Source organism: Chinchilla lanigera, unplaced genomic scaffold (genome assembly GCF_000276665.1).
Source record: "Chinchilla lanigera isolate Chin_1 unplaced genomic scaffold, ChiLan1.0 scaffold00004, whole genome shotgun sequence".
NCBI classification, from domain to species: Eukaryota; Metazoa; Chordata; class Mammalia; order Rodentia; family Chinchillidae; genus Chinchilla; species Chinchilla lanigera.
Window position 1 is genome coordinate 11,070,588 of NW_004955405.1, and position 22,852 is coordinate 11,093,439.

The following is a 22,852-nucleotide window of genomic DNA, read 5'->3' on the forward strand; positions in this document are numbered from 1 at the left end:
CCACTCACAAAAGCCATAAAACTTTTTAAATTGTAAATAATCAAGTAACACATTATGACAAAATGTATAAAAGCTTAAAGAAGGATCATTGGGAGCCGCTGGAGCTGGCTATTGGTCATGCGTGTGAGGGAAGGACAGAATCAGAGTGTCTCAAGCGGTCAAGCTACCTCAGTCTTCAGAAAAGCATCCTGACTGGACAATTACGGTCTCTAGTTGCTAGGCAGCATTACCTGTCCTGATATTAACTTTGCAGGAGGATAAAATAAACGCCCCTACTGTTGAAGTCAGTCCTGTTGCTCATAGGGTAAGAGGTAACTCCACCCGACCCCAGCTATTGTCTCTTGTCTTTTATTTTCTAAACCTCTCACCATTTTCCCCCGGGGACCATAGAGAGACCACAAAGTCCTACAAAGGATCTGAAGTAAAAACCTAATATATGAAAAGTAAAATATGTTTATGGCTAGTCAGACTCAATCAGTGTTGCAAATATTTTAATTAGTCTACAAATTAAATATTTTAATTAGTCTACAAATTAAATGAAATTCTAATTAAAATCCTTACTTGATACATTGACTTTAAAATTAATATAAAGTAAAATACTTAAGAATATCCAGAGAAATATTAAAATTAAAGAAAGTAATCAAGTAATACATTCATCTAGACATCAGAAAAAATAGGAAGCTATAATTAAAACAGGGACCAAGATGTGTGGTGCAAACCAAAGTGGATTTATTTTAGGTACAGAAGTGAAGTTCTGAGTCTCTCACTTTGGAACTGTGGCAAATCTAGAATATTACTCATGGGTAAGTGGTAATTTAATGTATAACAGCTAACATTTCAAACCAGTGGGGAAAGGACAATGAACTGTTTCAATGCTTTGGGGAAATGACAATGTGTAGAATTGGAGCTTTAAATGAGATAATATTTTGGCTGAATTAAAACACTAAATAAAAATATTAAAGTATTAATAGTGAATGTGGTATATTTATGGTTCTGAGGGTACACTATCTTTATGGGGGATTTTTGAGAAAAAATAGAACAATTTTCACAACAGAATAATAGGAGAGTAACAATAGTTACTACATTGATATTGTTATCTTTAAAGTAGTTACTTAGAGTAAGTTATGGGCATAAAAAAACTTTAATTGATATTAGTATAAACCTTCCTTTTCAGTGAACTAAGAGCTGCTAATGGTATAATTAACTTGCATTTTTTCCCTTTTCCCTTCCTTCCTTTCCCCTTTCCTCCATCCTAGTTCCTTTTACCTTTCGAATGATTTCTTCCCATTTCACAATAACTATTTTACATTTTAGACCCCTTTTGCTCTTACAGTTTCACACACCAGGGGAGCAATACAATGTTTACACATGAGTCTGATTTATTTCATTTATGGGTATGGTCTGAGGTTGCATCCATTTACCTATAAAAGTATCAAGTTTATCTTTCTTTGTGGCTGAGTAGTACTCCATTGTAATAAAAGGCCATATGTTTTTTATTCATTGTTCAGTTGACGGGCATTCAGATTGTTTCCAAGATTTAACTATTACAAATTGTGCTACTATAAACATGGGTGCATATATACTGCTGTGATATAATGTTTTTAATTCCTCTTGGAAGAAACCAGAATATCATTTTATGATTCTCAAGGTGCTGACGAGACCTCCATTACAATGTTGAATAGAAATCATATCTGCCATTTTGCTTCTGATTTCAAGAGAAAATTGTTAAATATTTTACAATTTAAAATGATGTCTGTTCATGTAGGCTTTATAAATTCTTATTACAAAATTACTGAAGTTTCTTTCTGTCTTATGTTTGGTAGGAGTTTATACTTTGAGTGAGCAGTGAATTTTATCGTTTTAGTTTTCTCCATGATGAGTGTGCGACTTCCTCCTTCCCTCTATTAGTGTGGTAAATTACATTAACTGGGGTTTAAAAATGTTAACGCACACTTATATGTTTGGAGAAAATTTCCCACCTGGCCTGGTATGTGTTTGTGTGTGTGAGTGTATGCGTATGTATTTTGTTGTTTCTTTTATACTTTTGATTTTGTTTTCGCTGTGTGGAAATCAAAACTAGAATCAGGCAAATCCTGTACCACTTAGCTATATGCCAAGGCCCATATATATCTGTATAATGTAAATGACCAATAAACACATCAGAAAATGTCAAACCAGATAAGCTTTCTAGAAAACAGTAAATTGACACTAAAAGAAGACATCAACTACTAGTGCAGGTATCCCCCTGGTTTGAACAAAAACAAAAAGGAAATCTCCAGGAACACCAAGTATTTCCAAAGCAACAAAGTAACAGGAATTCTCATTCACAGTGATTGTATGAGTCAGCATGACTATTTCAAAAACCCAACAACACCATCTATTAAATTTAAACATGTGCATAATGCACAACTCAGAAATTCTACTCCTAGCTATACACTCTAGAGAAATAAGGTCGTGTATATGTCACAAAATAATCAGAAATGCTTATATCAGTGTTGACTTGTGATAGCAACACACTGGAAATAGCCCAAATATCCATCAATAGTAAATGGATAAATAAACCTATGGTGACATTCCAAATAAATGAATATTATGAAGCAATAGAAATCAGTAAAATAGATAATACATGATAATGAGGATAGAATTAACCAATACTATATTAAGAAAAAGAAGAAATTTTAAAAAGAACAGACAGTATACACATAGTAGTGGTGCTTTGGGGATGCTGTCAGTGCTTACTTTAAGCTCATTCAATCATTGTATGAATGTTCACTTCATAATTATCCATTATACTGTATATTAAATGTAGACTTTTATACATATGCTATATTTTACATTTTTAACATTTCTAAACATTACAAAAGAAAATAATTCACCTTATATATCTTTATAAAAGCAGATACTAAAAATCCCAATGTTAAATTTTAAGAAACAATAAAATATTAAATGTCAAAATTTCATAACAAGCATAATTTTGCCTGAGAATCTAAGTCTTCAGCTATTTGTAATAATCTTCAGTGTTATTTTCACCCATGAATGTCATGGTCATGATTAAGTGAAAGATAAAGCTAATGCAAAATACTCATAGGATTTCTATAAAAGATTTGCAAATTTAAAATATAAAGCCAATAGACTTGGTGAAACTCCAGATCTATAAATAATGATTTGGTATATCTTTGTCAAGTCTCAATTACAATTGATTTAGCTCATCTATTAGGATAGGAATATTCATCAACTTGTATTTCATAAGTATAAGTAAATAAGAACAAATTAGCCATTTGACAAGGGATAAATTTTATAATTCGATTGAAAAAATGTGACATTAATCTTATTAACGTGAGATGCCATTATATAATATTAACCATGTATTCTAAAGTTTTATTTGTGTTTTGTTGGAATAAAGTGAATAGGGAGGGAGCTAAGTAGATAGAATTGTCTTCATAGGATTATTGAGCTAAAAGCAATTTTTTCTCAGAACTGGCTGAAATGATTATCTACCCTCATGTACTGAAATGTGTTTTTAGTTTATTATGCAGAAGACCATAAATTTGGGAATCATGTAGACTTGTGACTCTGGATAAGTTATTTCATGTGTTCTGAGCCTCTGTTTCCTTATTTATACAAAGGGAGGTAATATTCTGGATCTATCAGGTTTGCCATGTTATTTATATTGAGAAAGTTATATACGGCTTGTAGAAGACATATAATTAATACTTGTTACTTACTTTCCAGGTAGGGTCTTTTACAATCCTTTGACTCCATATTAAATTTAAATATAAAATCTTCCATTCTGAATTTAATATCCTATTATGTACAAACACTGCACTCAATCTCATGTCAGAGATGCGAGAATTCAGGAGTACTATTTTTAAAATTCATATTATAGTCAGGTATTCTTATAATTACCTGTGTGTGTGAAAAATTTCAGTTTGAACACAATTTAATGACCAAAATTATTTATCTGTCTTTTGTGAGGCATTTGGAAAAATGAACATTTTTAACTTTAAAATGGGACTAAACATATTTGCTTTGCTTCTTGCATAAGCTTCTTAAAAGGTCTAATGAGAAAAGTAAAAACAGCTCTTGATTAGGAATCTAAGAATCTTCAATTTAATAAAAGAAAAAAATAGATATTTCCTAATATTGTTTGAGAAAAAATTATACATTTTATATATTTAATATTTGTTTAATGAATATCTTTCAGAAAAGTCTTTTCTAAAACACAAAAAGCATAACAAAAATAGTATTTCAAATGTCATCCTGCTGCTTAGAAGTTGGATTTCAGTCACCATCTGTCCCAGAGGTCTTTATTCTCCCCCCAGCACACAGAGTTAAAAGGCCATTCTTTAGAGGATAACAGCAAACCTTCCCAAGCCACAGCAGAAAACTAAATTCTGACCTGGGCCATTCTCAAAGTCTCCCTGAACTGTACTGTTTCATCTACAAAACAAAAGAGCTAGAATACAATATCTCCAGAATTCTTTCCACCTTAAACTTTCTATGATTTTATTTGAGGAAGAATTTTAATACTTGGAAAGTGACCAATGAGTTAGAGCAGTAAAATAAAATCTCTTTGTGAACCAAAAGGTAGGATAAAATAAAGGAGTGAAACAGATCCTGAAATATTAGATTGCTTTAATAAGAATTAGCAATTTTGATAGTGGCAGATCCATAAAACAACGGTGCTATGCTTTTCTCTAAATGAAGCAATTTATGTGAAGGTGTTTTTGGCAACCACAAGATGCAATACAAATGTGAAGTATTATTAACATCAATATATTTTTATTTGAGCCCATAGGCTTGGCACAAGTAGCCCATACATTTCAGCTGTGCCCAATCACCCTCTGTGGGTATGGCAGGGAGTGAAGAATAGGGAAAAGGAAGCAGAGTTGTTTCTCTAATCTTTCTTTTTCTCTGAGTCTGTTTTGTCTTTTTCAAGCATTAAGAACATTACTATTATTTCTTAGTAGATAGTCAGGTGTGTGTGTGAGCGAGCGAGAGAGAAAATGTCTGAGTGTCTGTGTGTCTGTGTGTGTGTTTAGGTTAAGCATATAGTCATTTTAAATTCTCATTTCTTGACGAGACATTTTTAGACAAAGCTGGTGGTATGGTATATATTTTACCATTGTGTCCAATATTTTCCATATGCTAGTTTATTTCTGTCTAAAGTAAGCTTTATTTGTATGAAGCCTTTCTAGTTGGTAAATGCTTTAAAATAAAAATTGCAAATTATGATGCACTGCAGTGATGTTGGATAGGGTATAACTAATATCTGCATTTGACCTCTCGAGAAACCAAGGGGTTGACACAAAGGTAGAACAACAGCTAGACCTCCTAAGCTGTCTATAGAATACCAGTTCTCTGAAAAAGATTAACAGTAGAATGATAATTCAGAGAATGCCTGAAGATTAATAACTTTCTCTGTTATAGACACTCAGAAATCCTTAGTAGATGAATCTGTGCTGCTTTGATATCATATGAACTGGTTTAATGACTTATTAGAACTTGTTTGTTTAAACTGAATATTAATTTTTAAGAAGTTTCTGGGAAATGCTAATGACCAGTTATAAACTAGATTATTAAGGAAAACTGGGTCTAGCACTTGCTTAAAGTTAGATATTCATCAGTTCTTATCTCTCTCAAGAGAGAATAATCGGGTAAAAAGTACATATTGGTCAGGAGGCTGGAACGGGCAGGGACTGGAGAAAATGTTCTCCTTCTCTAGTTCGTAGTGTTAACTAAACTGCTACTCAAACTCCCTCGTGGAAAAGGAAGATAATGTCAATGTTAAAACCTCCAGAGTAAATAAATAACATATTGATTTCCCTCAAGATTTCCTAAATTAACTGCTCATCACAGCTTGGGGTAAAGGACTTGCAGTTTCAAATATGTCTTTCTCAAGCTCAATTTCAGTATTTCACATGCACCGTCTGATAATCGTAAAAGAAAATCAGCTGGTGCCACTGGAATGCATATGACGTCAGCTGTGAGATGATTAAACAGTAATGTCAAACACTTCCGTGGCTTGGAGAGCTTTTAATGGCACTGCACAGCAAGTGTCCTAGTATTACTCAAAGGGGGAAAGGAAGATTAAATTGCTGAGTAGGGGAGTAAGAGCTGTCCTCAGTTCGAACTAAAAGCCGGAAAAAAGTCTCTTTCTCCTATAAGAACTTCAGTCTTTTACAAAGGCATGAAAGAGGAGAAAATTTAATAACCACTTACATGATGAGCAGTGAACATAGCACTGAGCATTGCATAGAGGTTTCTTGGGCAAACGAAACAAGTCAAAGACATCAGTGATCAGGGCTTTGAAACAATTGAACATAGACTACACAGGAGACAAGAAGCAAAGCAAAACAGTTGAGCAGGAAACTGGAAGGAGGAACTCAGAACCAGGGGTCACATGAAGAAACATAAATACTTTCACCTAGCATTTTCTACCTTTGGAGAATCTCTAGGGCCACCAGGACAGCTCTGCACTCGAGCATCCACCCACTCTTCCCCTCACAGCAAGTGTGGAGAAGTGAACAACCTGGAACAGTGTTCAAGCAAAGGTAGGGTGGAAGTGGATAGGGTAGAAGATGGATAAATCAGGTAGAAGTACACAGGGTAGAAGGTGGATAAATGCCCCAGGGTTTCTGTACTTACATTTGAAAATTTTGAATTGTGTTTCATCAGATTTCTAAAGAGTCCACATTGTCACCATGCTCATTAACATACTCTGCTTTTGACTCCAAACTTGTATTTCTTACTATGTCATTTCTTAAGAATTACTTGCACCCACATTCTTTTAAAAATGTTTTATTAGTACAAGCTTCCAGTACATAATGATTACATTCACCATCGGGAGTTAATACATATATATATATATATATATCTATATATATATCTATATATAGATATATATATAAAACACATCTTCTTGAATAATTTGAGTTGATTTAGTGGCCAGGAATTTCTTTGTCATGTAATGAGCTCCTTTTTCTATCAATTTTGAAAGATAGTTTTGCAGGATATATCAGTCTGGGTTGGAAGTTACTTTCTTTTAGGGCTTGAAATACTTCACTCCAAAACCCCTGGCCTTTAAGATTTATGTTAAGAAGTCTGCTGTACTTCCAATAGGTTTACCTTTGTGAGGGACTTGGTTTTCTCTAACAGCCTTTAAGATTCTGTCCTTGTATTGGATTTCTTGGATTTTTATTATGCTATGTTGTGAAGAAGTTCTTTTCTGATTGTGACTTTATGGTGTTCTACATGTATTGCTTATCTGAATTCTAATGTCTTTCCTCAATATTTGGAAAATTTTCTGCTATTATTTCTCTAAACAGATTTTTTTATGCCACTTCTGCTGTCTTCTGACTTTCCACTAATTACTACTAATCATAGATTAGTCTTCTGTGCTTCATATAGCAGCAGTTTGATCCCTTTTCCTTTTAATTTTCACATTTACTAATATAATTTTAAGATACATGATGTATCTTAAAATTCTGAGCATAAATGAGATGATAGCTGCCATCAGAAATAAATATCTACTTAATTTTATTTTATTTTATTTTGTTTTATTTTATTTTATTTTGGTTTTTCTCTGGTACTGGGAATCGAACTCACGACCTTGCTCTTGTCAGGCAGATGCTGTGCCTCTGAGCTAAATCCCTAGCCCCTAATTTTAATATCTTACCCATATCAGGAAAAATATTTCAAATCATGCTTTATTTTTCATACAGAAATATTTTTCATCTTATCTCTCTAATTACTAATTTTAGTGACATCCCTTCTTAACCACCCCGCTAATATATCTGTACACTGACTTCACCCTGTGTTTACTTATCCCAGTATGTTCTTGGGAAATATATCTGGATCTAATTCACTGTAATATGTGACTGAGTGACATCATTTGCTTTCTGGAAGCTGGGGAGCCAAGGGGAAAATGTTCGATTTTAAACAAAAAAAAAATTGGAAGCTCAGGGAAACTTTAAATATATATGTATTTGGTTTGCTGAGTATCTCAAATGGGTTATAAACATGAAATGTTTTTATCTTGCTCCAGTCAATGTTTTCAACAGTTCAGCTCTGTCAAAAGTCACTTCCTTATTCCTTAAAGACGTCTTGGAAATGTGCCCTACCTTTCACTGGAAGTCCAGGCTTGTTAAAGTCAATCTCATTTTCCTCAAGCGCATTCCTACTGTGCCTCTTCTTTCTCCCACAAGGACCAGGCTTGTGGCTTGAAAGAGCTCGAGAGGAGAAAAGTAATTGTCTGATTCTTGTAACTTCCTTTCCCTATTTCAAGCTTAGTTCTTCTAAATTGGAAGACTGGGAGGAAAAACAAGAGAGGCAGAGATTTTTTTTTGTTGGGGTATGGGTTCCCTCTTTTTGTAAGTAAGCAGCTAAGGTTTCAGTCAGGCTCAGATTGTTTCTGTCTGCCTATCAGATTTAAGAGAGACCTTCATGCTTCAAACACAAGGAAATGGATTTGGCAAATTTCCTGAGGAAGCTTGGAAGCAAACCTTTTCCTACTGAGCCTCCAGATGAATATGTAATGTAGATTTCCAGTAAGTAAGTCGACATGCTCGCAATCATGTAGATTTCCAGCAAGTAAATTGACATGGTCACATCATAGGTTAGGTATAGAGCATTCTGGCTTTACTTTACTATTACTCTTTTTGGAAAAAATGTGCATATGTGAAAATAATAATAAAAAATCTGAAATGGAAACCAAGCAAAAGAAATAAGGTATTCTAAATTCAGGATGAGCATTACACAAATAAAAAGACCACTCTTTTTCAGAAAAATAAGTTTAAAAATAAGGAAAGCAAATTTCCTATCTAGGTCTGTTAGACAGAAACAAGGTGTAATCATCATAACAGCTACTTTTGATCTATGAGTTTTAATAGCTTCATTAAATTTTGAATGCTAGGCCTGTGCTCAATTTACACATCAATTCTATATCTTTTAAGATTTTCTTTGTTTTTGTTTGGCGATTTGATATAAATTTATGCCATGGAGAATAAAGGGATCTGAAACAAGAAGTACCTGGTCCTAAGAGAGATTCTGAATCTAAGCAAATATGCTAAAAATGTTTTATGACATGCTTGTAGAGCCTCCAACTGCATTGGTAGACCAAGTCTCTAAAGAAAAAAGTGTAACATGCATTTAAATGTATAGTTCCACGATTCACTCCATAATCTGCTTATTGACAACCCTTACACTATACAAATCTTATAATTAATGATAATTTTGCATTAGATTTTAATTATTACTTTCTAGATCCAAGTACTTTGCAATAGCATAGCTTCATCTAACAATATGGCGATTAAATGTTTAAATTTTAAGCTCCATTCTCTATTTATAGTTGATATATTTATAGTATCTAGTGAAATATTCTAACATTATATATTTCTATAGTAGCTGTTTTTCTATTGCATAAAAATATTAGATTTAATTGAAAGCAGAAACCAAAAATATGATGTAGATTTCTTACCTGAAGTACCTGGTTAATCACTCTTAAAACATTATAATTATTGTTCTGCCTTTTGTTTAGATGTCCTCACAAACCCTTATGTGGTCACAGGTGGGGCTTTTAGAGGTGTCTGAGATTAAGTGTGTGATGCTGAGATTGAGGGTGTTTGATTACTAAATTAGTTCACTGATTGGTTTGGCATAGATTGTGTATGATTAAGCCCCCCCCCTCAGGTGTGATGTGTAAGTGCTGGATGGACTATAAGGGACAGAAAGAGAGTTGTCACTGGTCACTTGCAGCTTGCTGCCTTCTCTGTGCCATGAACTGTTTCTCCTCTGTGATGCCCCTCTGCCATGCCAGCCTTCCTTGGAGCCAGATGATTATGGGCTGAAATCTCTACAAACTGTGAGCTAAATAAACCTTTCCTCTTTTAACTTTGGGTGTCAGGTATTTTGTCTCAGCAATGAGGAAAGCAATTAAAACAATTTTACAATAAAATTATAATTTTAATCATACACAAATACTTTTAGTTAAATTATAAATGCTATCATTTCAGAAATTATTATAAATTGTATCTTCACAAATTTGTGAAACTGAATGATTCTTCTCCCAAATACTTTCCTTCAACTCTCAAATGTTCTGAATCTATGCATACTAACCTTTTCAGAAATCTTTTTCATTTAACAGCAATCATAGCTTTATAATTGCATTAGTAAATGTGAAATTTAAAGCACGAAACAATATTTAAAGAATCAATACTGCTGTTTCCCCTGAAATGTGTTCACTCATGCAATATTTCAGTTCATGAATGGATTAGACTGACATGGGTGATCAACAATCCATTTTCCAGAATTATTCTACTGTGTATCTACCACTCACCAGCATACTCTGTCAGCAAAATCTACCTTTACATATATTTGTGTATGGGTCTGAGACGAGCAGTTGTAGCAGGGGACTCAGAGAAGCCCAGTTACTACATAATAACAATTTTCAGATTCATGGTTCATCTCAATAGTTCAATTTTGTTCCATCAAGTTTCCAGTCCCAATTAAGACATAATTATGACACTACATTCTCTTCCCAACCATTTTATCCTAGCATTACCACAGTGCTTTGAGATGTAGCTCTGGTTCTAATGTTGCTCCCTTTTCAAGTATCTTATTTCCTTACTAGGGGATTCACTGATCCCAATTCAATGTTACCTCAGATCTTGATATCTTTCCACACCTCGGTCTCAAGACAGTTTTGCTTTCCAGTTGGGAGTGCTAACTTTTCCACTCACTGGACTAAACAGTGGTAGAGAAATTGTTACTTATGGACTTAAATATCTAGAGAAAGGGAGTCTCTCTTTTTTCTTTTTTTAAATTGTGTACTTACAGAACCTTAGAAATTTCTTAGAGTATTCTGTTAAAGATTTATTTACCAAGGCAGCTAGTTATATTTGGAAGACTTCTATCAGTTAGATTCCCTTGGTGGGTGTGGCATTTCTTAAAACATATTGATTTCTATTTGGGACAAAAGTTGTTAATAATTATTGTGGATACAGTCTCAGAGCACGCTATGAAAAGAGTGACCAAAACCACACTAAATCCAGACTAAATTGGCCAAGCAAAGTCAGCCTCACCAGAAGTCTATTTCCATCTTGACATGCTAAGGGGATCTGTTAAGCAGAGTATAATATTTTACATGTTGGTCACTGTTTTATCATATTTATTTTTTATAAAACAAACTGTTGATCTACAGTTGATGTATAACAAACTACACACATTTAACCTATGCAATTTATTCAATTTTTAGTATATGCATGCATCTGTGAAGTTCTTATCACAGTCAAGAAAATTGACAAATCCACTATCCCTAAAGTGTTCTCTTTGGCACTTGGTAATCTATCCCTTCCTTCCTTACCTCCTTTTCTGGATAAACACTGATCTACTGATTTGTCAACTATAAAGTAGTTTAAGTTTTTCAGGCTTTTGTATGAATGACCTCTAAAAGTGAGAGCCTCAATCCTACAACTGAAAAGAACTGAATCTTACCAACAATTACAGGAAGTTGGATGAACTCCCTGAGTCTTTCGGTAGAATGTGGATCCAGTCAACAACTTGGCTACAGCTTGTGGCTGAGGACTAACAAAGGACTGAGGACTAACAGAAGACTTAGATATGCTATGCTGAGATTTCTAACCTGCAGAACCTTTGATATAGTAAATGGGTGTTGTTTTAGGCTGCCAAGTTTCTAGTAATTTGTTATGCAGCAGTGGAAAAATAGTGTACTGCTCAAAGAGTGATTCTATCTAGGCTATCATTTCTGAATATTTTTAACTGCCCCACTACATTCTAATGACAAATTTTCTTCCAAAGGGAACAAGACCATTTTTATGATCACCTTTGTAACTGTACCTAACATGTCAACTGAATACCTCCTTCATAGTGGCATTGGTCTGGTGAGATTCTGCAGCTGCATTTTCATTGTTCACAGGACTGCTCCAGTGCATTTTGATCATTTTGATTACTGATCACTCTCTGTATACATTAGTCAGAGAAAAACCAGAGAGCATTTGCCTTTGAAGCCTGACACTGGGCATAAAAGAATGATAGGATCAGAATTCTCTTTTTCTCTTTGAATTTCCTGTTACTCTTTGGTTCCCTCACTCTAAGATCTGAATTAAATTGAAAAGGCAGAGGGAAGCCAAAAAATTCAGTGAGATACACTTGACAGTTTTGATTGACAGTTCCCACTGCGGGTGAATTCTATATTTTTCCAAGCATGCTTTGTTTGAGAGCAAGATCACAGATACTTGGCCTCTCTCTGACCTAAAGGATAATTTTAATAATGTTCTAAGATTATGTTGTTGTAAATATGGATTTTATGCTTCCATTCTGCTATTTTCACACCTTTTTTAAAAACTTTTTGTGCAATATTTTAGTTAAAAGAATTGAGTTTGAAATCGACTGACCTGAGCACTAATGTTTCTTTCAATTACTTGGCATATGCTTTTGTCCACTAGCTTCTCTGAGTATCATTGCATTTACCTATCAAGTAGGAATAAGAGCTACCTTTGAGGGTTATTGTGAAGGTTAAATGAGAAAAAGCGCTAAAAATACTATAATGTGTGTCATGCACTTAAAGGTAATTGACATATGCTTAGTAATGTCATTAATATGAATGGATTATGTGTTGATTAATACTAGTAAGTCTTATAGTAGACTTATTTTAAAAAGTAACAGGCACACATTACTTCACATTAGTACATTTATTTAAGTGAATACCAAACATTTATTAACTATCTACTTTTTACATGCAAAGTATTATACAAGGTAAGAGTAAAAGTCTAGGTTAGACAGAGAAGTGTTTCTCCTAGGTATGTAGCCTGGACCACTTAATGTTAAAGTCTTTTTAAAGAAAAATGTTCAAGCATAGTTCTGCATTAATTTGAATAATTTTTATCACATACACAGATATAAAACCTCTTCCAGAACTAGGTCTTATGAGGTACACTACAAGTGATAGATTTATTGATTCATTCATCTCACATAAACAGGATAATAATAGCTACCTTTGATATAATTTTACACATTATCTCATTTAAACACCCAACAGCCTGGATAAGTTTAATAATTATCTCTAACATTTCAAGTGATTAAAAATGTATAGGGGGAAATCACAGAAAGAAGGTCAGAGCTAGATATAAGAATTGAGATCTGACAGTTGAAAATAAGATAATGAAAACAAACTTCCCAGAAATGAGAAAACAGATTCCTGCTCGATTACATATTAATGATAAACCAAGCACATAAACCAAGCATATCAGAGACCAGTTTGAATCTTATTTTCTCTGATTTAAGCATCACTCACTTATTATTACTTTGTATGTAAAGCTGAGTTAAGAGTGAAGTTTGTTTTTTTTATAATGAAAGTACTAACCACTACTGTTTAAATCACAATATGATGAATCTTACAAAATCTATTTGAATACTTGAACTCCTCATGCGTGCCTTTGTTAGGTCTCAAGGTACATGCTGCTGTGGTTAGGATGTGTTCCACCATGCTCATGTGTTGAAAACTTAATCTCTAAATTCATATATTAGTGGTATTTGGAGGTGCAATAGTTGGATGATAATTAGGGGTAGATGAGGTCATGAGCATGTGGGTCCCATCATGACATTAGAACAAAAGGAAGGGAAATACCTGCCAGCTTTAGAACAAACGGAAAAGAGATACATCTTAGCACAGTTGCTCTGTCTCACCAACCACCGCCCCCAGTCATATTATGATCCATTAAGAAGGACTTCGCTAGATACAAGCATCAGACTCTTGGATTTCTCAGCCTCTAGAACAGTGAGTTAAATAAATTTATACTCTTTATAACTTACCCAGTCTGCGGTATTTGGTTTTAGCAACATAAAATGGTCTAAGCCATACACCTAACAGAAAATTAATTAGCACTGTCATGTGGATTACAATCAAGGATATTTGAGTCCCAATTTAAATACTCCATTCTTTCTATTGGCGTGGATTTGGTGAAGTTCCATTGCAGAAAGAAAAAGGAGAACCAAGTTGTTTCTAGAAAGCAAGTCTAGAAAGGAAAATTAAAAGATAAATGCTTATTTGAGAGACACTCTTTTGGCTTCTCTCTTTCCCAATATTCTGTTCACAGTTGTCCTAGTCAGTTTGTGGTCTAGGAAAATGTTATAAAATCTTCAAGACCAAGAAGTACATGCTGATCTTTCAGGAGGGCAATTGTCTTTGCCAAACTAAATAGAAATTCCCCAAATATACTTTGCAACTTCGTAGGCCATGAGCACCGTGTAAGTTCAGGCTTGACTATTCAGTGCTGGTTTTCTTAATTCTCCTCATTTGGGTCTACAATAGGATCGTGGTGGCTCAGCTGCAGACTTCATTTTCCAGCCTTCCTTGCAGTGAGGTGTCATTATGTGATTAAGTTCTGGTTAATAACAATGAGTATAATAAATGATCCTCAAACTGCAAGTTATGCTTTTGAGATGAAGGAATGTGCCTTCTCCCATACAGGTCCTCATCTTGAGTGTCTTTAACTTATAAATGATAACCTGGGCTTAAAATTCATTTTAAACCACAAAATTGAAATTGTCCTCTGAGCTACCTTTCCTGCTCTGGATTGTTTTCACCTGGACTGCTCTTATGTGAAATGGATACGTACTCTCTTGTTTAAACTACTGTCATTTTGGTACTCGATAGGAACTGTCTCTAAGGCATCATTAATTTTAAATTGGATGCTGGGATTGTGGCTGCCACACATGTTGTAATACATGTGGCATTGGCTTAATAGTTGGAAAGTATTTGGCAGGGACACAGGTATCAGAATTTGGAAAAATTAGTGAATATCATTTTTTAAAGCATGTTTTTGAAAATTATTACTTTTGATGCTTTAGTAGATAGAACAATCAAAATATGACATGTGATTTTAGAAACTTACTGAAAAAAAAACCATGAATGTTTACATGCACGGCTGCTCTTTGAGAATCTAGCAAAATTCTGGAAAAGAGAGATTCAAGCTAGAACTAGAATGTTTGTGAGCACTGAGTGGAATGCAACATTTTAAACATTTTTCTCTTCATGCAGTCTACACTCTAAGTGGACAGTCTAATAATTTATGAATATATAGCACTGAAAAAGTTAATTTCTTCTTCAAAAGATCTGAAATAGAGCTAAGTGGTATCTCAAAAGTCCTAACAGGACCTAAATCTAGAACTTTCTCATGCCTGCCCTTAAGTGTCCTTTCCTACTCAGTGAGTCCAGTCCAGAAGCTTAATGTTGTTGTCTTTCCAATCAACTCTGTCTTGTATGAACTTGGATAGGCCTCTGACAAAATATAAATGGACAAAATCAAATTACAAAAGATCTTCAGATATAAGAGGTCTTTGGCTTTACTTACAGAATGAGCAGGAAGCCAGTAAACTGTAAGCCTACTAAGATTTTCAAGAAATTATATTGTCAAAGAAACCATGTATCTAGTGTGAAATGTCTGCATCAGTTCAACATGGTCCCCAAAACCTAAGAGCAGCATATTCACCAATGCTTACCTAAAGTTACTTGTGGGACAGAGCTGAGGATCACAAACACAAAAAAGAAAGAATTTCTGTAGAAAGCAGAACCAGCAGTTTCCAAACAAACTAACTAAAGTGCCAGAAGAGATGTTTTGCAATGTTCTCCTCAGCATGATTCCATGATTGCTAAAAACCAGCAGCTATTCTTGGATTTTTCATGCTTCTTTACTGTGACTATGCATCCTGTGTGTGTGTGTGTGTGTGTGTGTGTGTGTGTGTGTGTGTTTGTGTGTTCTGTCATTTCTCTATCATTTGTGTTAATTTTGGGTATAGAGAAGAGACATAGTTTGTCATATCTCTAGATCACAGCAAGATACATCCACCTGATGGAAAGAACCTTCTACCTCTCAAGACCCTAGACTTTGAGATTGATTCTATCACTGAATTGGACTTGGAGATTAGTTCACTTGGAAGGGGACAGAATGTGAGGCACTACCAATCTTTTTCAATGCCTAGTCTTCCCTCCTTCCACAGTAGCAGAACTTTTTAGCTGAAAACATGGAAAATCAAGTAAGACGCTACGTATCCAAAAGTTTAAACTAAAAATGGAGTGGACAGAAGCAATTTTCTTCCTAGATTTTATTCTTAAAGAAAGAGCTATATACACATCCTCCCTTTTCTCTACTTGCTTGCTGAAATTAAGATGTGATAATTGAAGTTAAAGAGCAGTTTTGGTCCCTGAAGAATCAGCTCTATGTTGGAAACTATAGAGACACAATTATGTTCACCAATAACACTGTAGAGTCTGGAATTAGGATTTAAATGGAGCACCAAATATTATGGGCACAAATTAAGTACAATATGCTCTAATTTCTTCTCTTGGAAATACACCATCAAATAACCTAATACATCAAGTTCAAATATAAAATTCTTACACTTCTTTGAGTAATGTGTCACAACATGGTAAAGTCAGAAATAGACACCTATATAGCTCTGAGTTCTGGCCCATGGCTGTCTCCACCTAACTGTGCAAGTGTGGCTCCATGTTCACATCAAAGGATCTTATGATATGTATTTAAATCCCAGCTTACAAGACTGAACTCTCCCAAACAGTTGTCACTTTGCTACCTCTTGCTTTCAGCCTAGGGAAATAAAGATCAGAAGAAAGAGTACTTTGGGCAAGAAATATGCTGAGGCTTGGAAATAGGCTTAGAGCCATTTAAATAATATATTTTAAGTTTTAAGTTTTTCACACTTGGTCTACACTATGAGAGAGAGGACACAGGTTTCAAGAAAGCACATGTCCTTTGTCCTGAAACCTGTTTTCTTTAGGTAGAGTATGACATCTGGAGGGAAGCCAGAGGTAGGATCCCCAAAGCTAGGGCCAATGGCATAGACCATTCTGGCCACGGGGTGGAAGAATCTACATTTCTGACACTGAGAAGACATCTGCCCTGGAATGCTTACCTTTTAAATAATTCCACAAATGATAAACAGACTTTTATATTGTTTTTATGATTGTTATTTTACATCTTTCTGATAATAATTAAATCTGTATCCTAAGTATAATGCTGCTTTCTGCCAATAGTTACCTATATTTCATTACCATACAACATGCAAAGAACTGTCTGAATATTTTCTCCAAAATGCTCATCCTCTCCTTTATAAGATATTTCCATTACATGTTTCTGAAATAATCATAAATAATTGTATCCATCCATCCATTTATCCATCCATCCATCCATCTGTCCATCCATCCATCCCTCCATCCCTCCATCCCTCCATCCATCCACCCATCCATCCATCTTCATACAAGCTAGCTAAGCCAGCTACATGAACTTTCTTATTAGCCTCTGCTTCCAAAGTTCTTTTCCTACTGCAAAGACTTGAAGATTCCTGTAAGAATGATGAGATTCCAGTCAAGACTGAGCTAAACAACAAAACATTTTGCCAAGTCCTCAAAACATTGTTAAAAAAACCCCCATAATCCTGCGTATTTCTTGTGGTTAGGATGTTTTCTCAAATTTAAATACTTTTTTATAAATATATATTTTTGGCATTTTTGTTTAGTCTATTTATGAATAAATAGACTAGTTTATATACCTATACTTAACAGGCTCCTCAGTATCCATATGTTTCCGATTCCAAGCACTGATGTTCATAGATGATGTGGATACTTTGGTCTCTCAGCATGTCATATGATTTAATTTAGTCATCCTTTAGGGAGGAAAGTTTCATTTATTCACTTATACTTTCCCATATCTGACCATTATGACCACATCCTGGGATCCTGACATATCCATCTGTGAAATCTATTGGTTCTAAAGAGATGAAACCTAGAGCCTTGATCTCTCTGGATTTAAAGCAATTCAGGAGGGAGTAGGATATTCAGCTGTTTCTATGGGTTATATATTATACTATATTGTCTGTGTAAATTAGCTTATTTAATCATGTTAACCAACTTGTAAATGCAACAGAAAGGGAACTCAGAACACATACTAGTGAATAACAGAGATATACACTCCTTGTTTACTCATAACTGAACTTAGTTTCTACATGAAACCTCTATTCTGTGAAGTAAAGGCACACAGTCTCACTGGTACTAAGGGTGCCTTAATTCTTACCAGGATTGACATTTTAACATTGGAGGACTTTGGGAGTGCAGGGGTGAGGAACATAGTGCGAATATGCCATCCTCAGTCTTCATCTTACGGCCACTCTGATGTTATCTAAAATAGCTACTTTCCTTGGCTTCTAGATCTGTGTTATCCAAGGTGGTAGCCGGTGACCACTTAATGCTGAAATGCAGCTTGTCAGATTTGAAACAGGCTGGAAATGCAAAACAAACAGTGAATTTCAAAGACTTAATACTGAAGAAGCCTTTCATTTGCAATGTTTAGTTAATTGTATGTTGAAATGATAGTTTGATGTGTATTTGTTAAAAATGCATTATTAAAGAATTTTACTCATTTATTTTTACCTTTCTAAATACTAGAATGTAAAGATTACACGTGCGGCGTGCGTTATTTTTACCGGATGTCACTGCCCTAGGTTTTTGGCCATTCCCTTCCTCCTAACCACAAGCTGCTTCGCTTAGGCAAAATCAGCCTTGTGGGTTTTCCTCTACTGTTTTGTAGAGAAGCGAAACTGCTGTTACAAAGAAAGTTACCTGAGTTTACTCGACTGCACAGTGTTGCCAAATTCTTAGAGACAGAATCCACTAGGTGGAGACAAATCGATTTCATTTTCTCCAAAATGTAAAGTCACCATTTCCACCTAAGGATCATCTGGGAAGTTTCTTTCCACGGTGTTTTGATAGAATTATGAACTCATTCATTGGCTATTTAGCATACATAGTGAATAAAAAACTCATGCACAAAATGAGGGAGCTCTGAAGAGTGTGCAAAGGTGATGTTTTTATAAGATTGTTTTCTATCTAAGCCATTCAATTTTCAGAAAGAAAAATAATTCAAAGTCTCTTCAGCAAGAGCGTATAGAAGTTTATAAAATGCTTTAAATTGCTGGGAGTACCTGTCTCAACAGGAAGCCAAAATTGAAGTTAACAAAATCACTCCTGAGGTGGGCAAAACATTCTAACAGAATAGGAGCCCACGAGGATAAAATAGAACTGAGGGAGTAATTTAGTCACTCTTGCTTCCTGGGAAGAAGATCTGGGAGGTTTGGAAATAATTGGGAGAAATATTCTGGTCCCTATCCTTTGTGCTAGAACTTGGAAATAGAAAAAGAAGATAGAGAGTTTCAAGGAAGCAAAAGTTAAGGTGTTTCTTCCTGTGTCATACTAAAACTTGCAGAAGAAAGGAAAAGGTTAGCTAAGGGTTTAGAACAAGCAGCTAATTAGACTCAATGCACATAGCGTGAAGGGGGTGAGTGCAGCAGAGGCAAGTGTACTCCAGCAGAGGTACCGGTGACTGTCACGCAGAGGAAACGTGACTGTGAGCACGCGCAGGCTCAGCTGAGAGGGAAGCATCAAGACGAGAGCCTTTATGAGAGTCTTTTTTTAAAGCAGTTAAAGCAGACAGAGGGTTGGTATCAGCTACAGCCAAGAGAGAAAAACTGCCAAGATAAAAATAAGAGAAGCAAACTGAATATCAGATTCATGAGGACAATCACCAACTAGCATGCAGGAGAGAAAATAAAATTTCCAGGGGTCAATGAAATACAAAAACAAAATTACAAGCAAAGGATAAGTGGTCACAAAGTGATATTAATTTGATAGATAAAAAGTGAATCTTTGCTGTGTGCTGGTCCAAAGCACATGTGCTGCGGATGTAGTAATAAGCACACAATGCTTATCTTCAAGGAACGTGTGGTCTACTAGAGCACCAATAAATAAACAGAGCATGTTTCTCAGGGCGGTGTGTCTTACAGGAGGACAACAGCAGGATACCTACCTCAGTTTTGGCAATCAGAGATCTCCAAAGGATAATGTGTCTACACGGTCTAACAGATGATTTTAATTTGGCAGGCAAGATTGGAGTAAGAAGGGAAGGCAATAGAGGATGCGGAGGAAGAACTGGGGAAAGCAGCATTCCTGGTCAAGGACAGCATAAATCAAAGAGATCCAAAGAGATTGAGAACATGAAAAAAATGTATCATGCTGAGAAGTTTGGATTTCTCCTGGTAACAAAAGGAAATATGTGCTTTTTAGCAACATTGAAGTTTAGACAATTAACTTCTGACAGGTAAGACTTGTGACCACAGCCGTATTAGGGAGCTCTGGCAGTGACATAGGTAAGATACAGTAGTGTCCTGAATTAGACTGTGGCTGTGGGAGTGGAGAAACTTGGATAAATTCTGAGATAAAGAGGCAAAATAAGAGGACTTATTGAATAGCTGGAGGCAAGATTTAGGGAACTCCTAAATTCTGGGATTGAGTGAGGGACCGAGATTCCAGCAAGTTTTCTGTGAATATGGACAAATTTACCTTGGTCTTACATTCTAGGGCCATGTAGAGTCAGCCTACTGTGTAAAGGCAAAGTCTATGAGGACTTCCAGTGCTTTGGAAAAAAAAAAAAAAAATGCTGCCGTGTGTATGGAGGAAACATCAGAGGAAGCTGGGACGTCTCTGTTCTGATTTTCGACAATAACTTCTGAGAGATGTATGACAAAGGAACTACCACAAATACACTCTCTTGAAGGCAAACTAGATCCAGGCCCAGCTGTAGGTACAGTCACAGAGGAATCACATCTGTTTAAAAGGAATGTTATGTTCAGTCATTGTATAATATAAAGACTATTTTTATATCTGAAAAACTATACACTGGATGAAGTTTCTAAAATGCTAGTAATTACAGATAGAGCAATGCTGGACACAGCGAGAGCAGAAGAGGAAAAGAACACTTGTCAAACCCAGCATCGGTGTCCAAATGGGTCTGAGTGCACCTTCTCAATGGCAAAGATGTGGTAACTGTTGTAGACATTGTCAACTTAATAGAAGCTACTTACTTTAAGCAATAATATCCTGTAGAGATTTGCAGTCTGAGATTATGAATTTTCCAGTACTTTTGTACAAGAAAAACCTGAAGTTTTTCTAACTATAAAGCATTTTATATTCTAAAATACCATTGGATTTTTCTCTAATGAAATGTCATAATCAATGTGATAATATCACATTCAAAGCTTTGTATTGTACTTAGATATGAATATATCTGAGAATGTTGGCATGGAATAAACTTATAGACTCTGAATAGCACAAGTGGAACACAAGAAGTTAGTTTTAGGAGTGATTTATCATTACTTAGTAATATTAATAAGCAATAAACAACTGGAGAAGTTAATTTAATAGTATTTTTTAATTTGAAAATTGCATTTTGTTATTTGACATATTTAAAACAACTAAATTTGTTCCCTCAGAGTACTTTTGTCTGGTAATTCAGCCTATCTTTGTGTAAAATATTTCTTTTCCCTCTATACAGTACTAGTGTTCTGGAATATATATATTTTTTACTTTCTAGTCATAAGATCCATATAAGTAATTCCTATTAAAGTCAAATATTTTAGTATGTGGATTAAAATCCAGAATATTTCCCACATAGAGAACTGTAAATTAGAACTGTAAATTAGAGAACTGTAAATCTATAGGTTAGGATGCAAACACACATACACACTGAAGTTAACCAAAAATCTTGTTTTATTTTTTTACAAAAGGGTTTTTCAAAATTCTTTTTAATTCTAATTTTTATTTTTATTGGTACATGGTTGCATTACATAATGATTACAGTCCTCATGGGGACTTAGTACATGTACATAACACATCTCAATTCTTTTATTACCCCAGTCCCTCCTTTCCTTCCTCCCTCCCTCCCTTGGTCCCTTTCCCTTTGGCAAAAGACCTAGTACCCTATTGGCTATTATCTATGTTTTCTTTTGCACTTTAATTACAGTATTTATGCCTTGGAATTCCCACATAGAGAAACCATGCAATATCAAAGCTGGTATGTATGATTTCATTCCACTTAAAATTATGGTCTGAAGACAACCTATTTTCTTACAATGACTCTAGTTTATCCTTCTTCATGTATATAAGCACGTTTTCTTTATCCATGTATTTGTTGATAGGTATATAGGCTGCTTCCAAGAAGTTACTGTGAGTTATGCTGCTAAAAACATGGGTGTGCATGTTCCACTGTAGTATGTAGTATGTCTTCACCTCTTCTGCAAGATACTGAGTAGGGGAATGGCTGGGTCAAATGGAATTTCTGATTTTACTTGTCTGAGGAATCTCCATACTGAATTCCATGGTGGTTGTACTTTACATTCTCAAGAAAAATATAGAAGTTTCTTTTTCCCTGTGGCCTCATCAGTACTTATTATTATTTGATTTCTTGACTGTAGCTATTCTTTCTGGGGCAAGGTAAACCTCAGTGTTCTTTTCATTTGCATTTCTCTCATGATATAGTGGTTGATTTTGTCAGTTGGAGAAGTTTAAAGGCTTAACTAAATCTGCTCAGCAATTCTACACCCTAGGATGTAGAGGACCCATTCTATGGTGGCTCATCCCTGGACAATACAAAAAGGAAATGAGGAAGGATGGACAGACTTGTGTTCTTCAGGGGAGCTCCAGTCTTTGTCTTCAGTTTGCATGTCACTTTCAGCTTAGATGTTGTTTTCTGGCTTCTAGCACTCTTCAGCTTCTGCCTTGGATCCCTCAGCCTTCTGGCATAGACTCATCAGCCTTCCATGGCAGACCCATAAGCCTCCTGACACAGACTTACATGCAACACTGCAGAGCTCCAGACCTTGAACTGACACCCTCTGAAGACTTCCTCTTCCAACTCCGTGGATGACAGAGCCAATCTTATAATTTCTTATACATTTCTCTTTTGTCTTTTTGAGACAGGGTCTCACT

The 22,852-nt window shown here is 35.1% G+C and overlaps 1 protein-coding gene across 1 annotated transcript in view; it reads right to left on the reverse strand.

The window, feature by feature from the left end:
• Nucleotides 1-22,852, reverse strand: part of Ptprr (protein tyrosine phosphatase, receptor type, R) — a 366,148-nt gene that overhangs the window by 303,040 nt on the left and 40,256 nt on the right. The window contains exon 3 of the mRNA XM_005374316.2: nucleotides 18,108-18,312. Coding sequence (XP_005374373.2) covers nucleotides 18,108-18,190 — 83 coding nt within the window. The 5' untranslated portion in view covers nucleotides 18,191-18,312. The remainder of the gene's footprint in view (nucleotides 1-18,107; nucleotides 18,313-22,852) is intronic.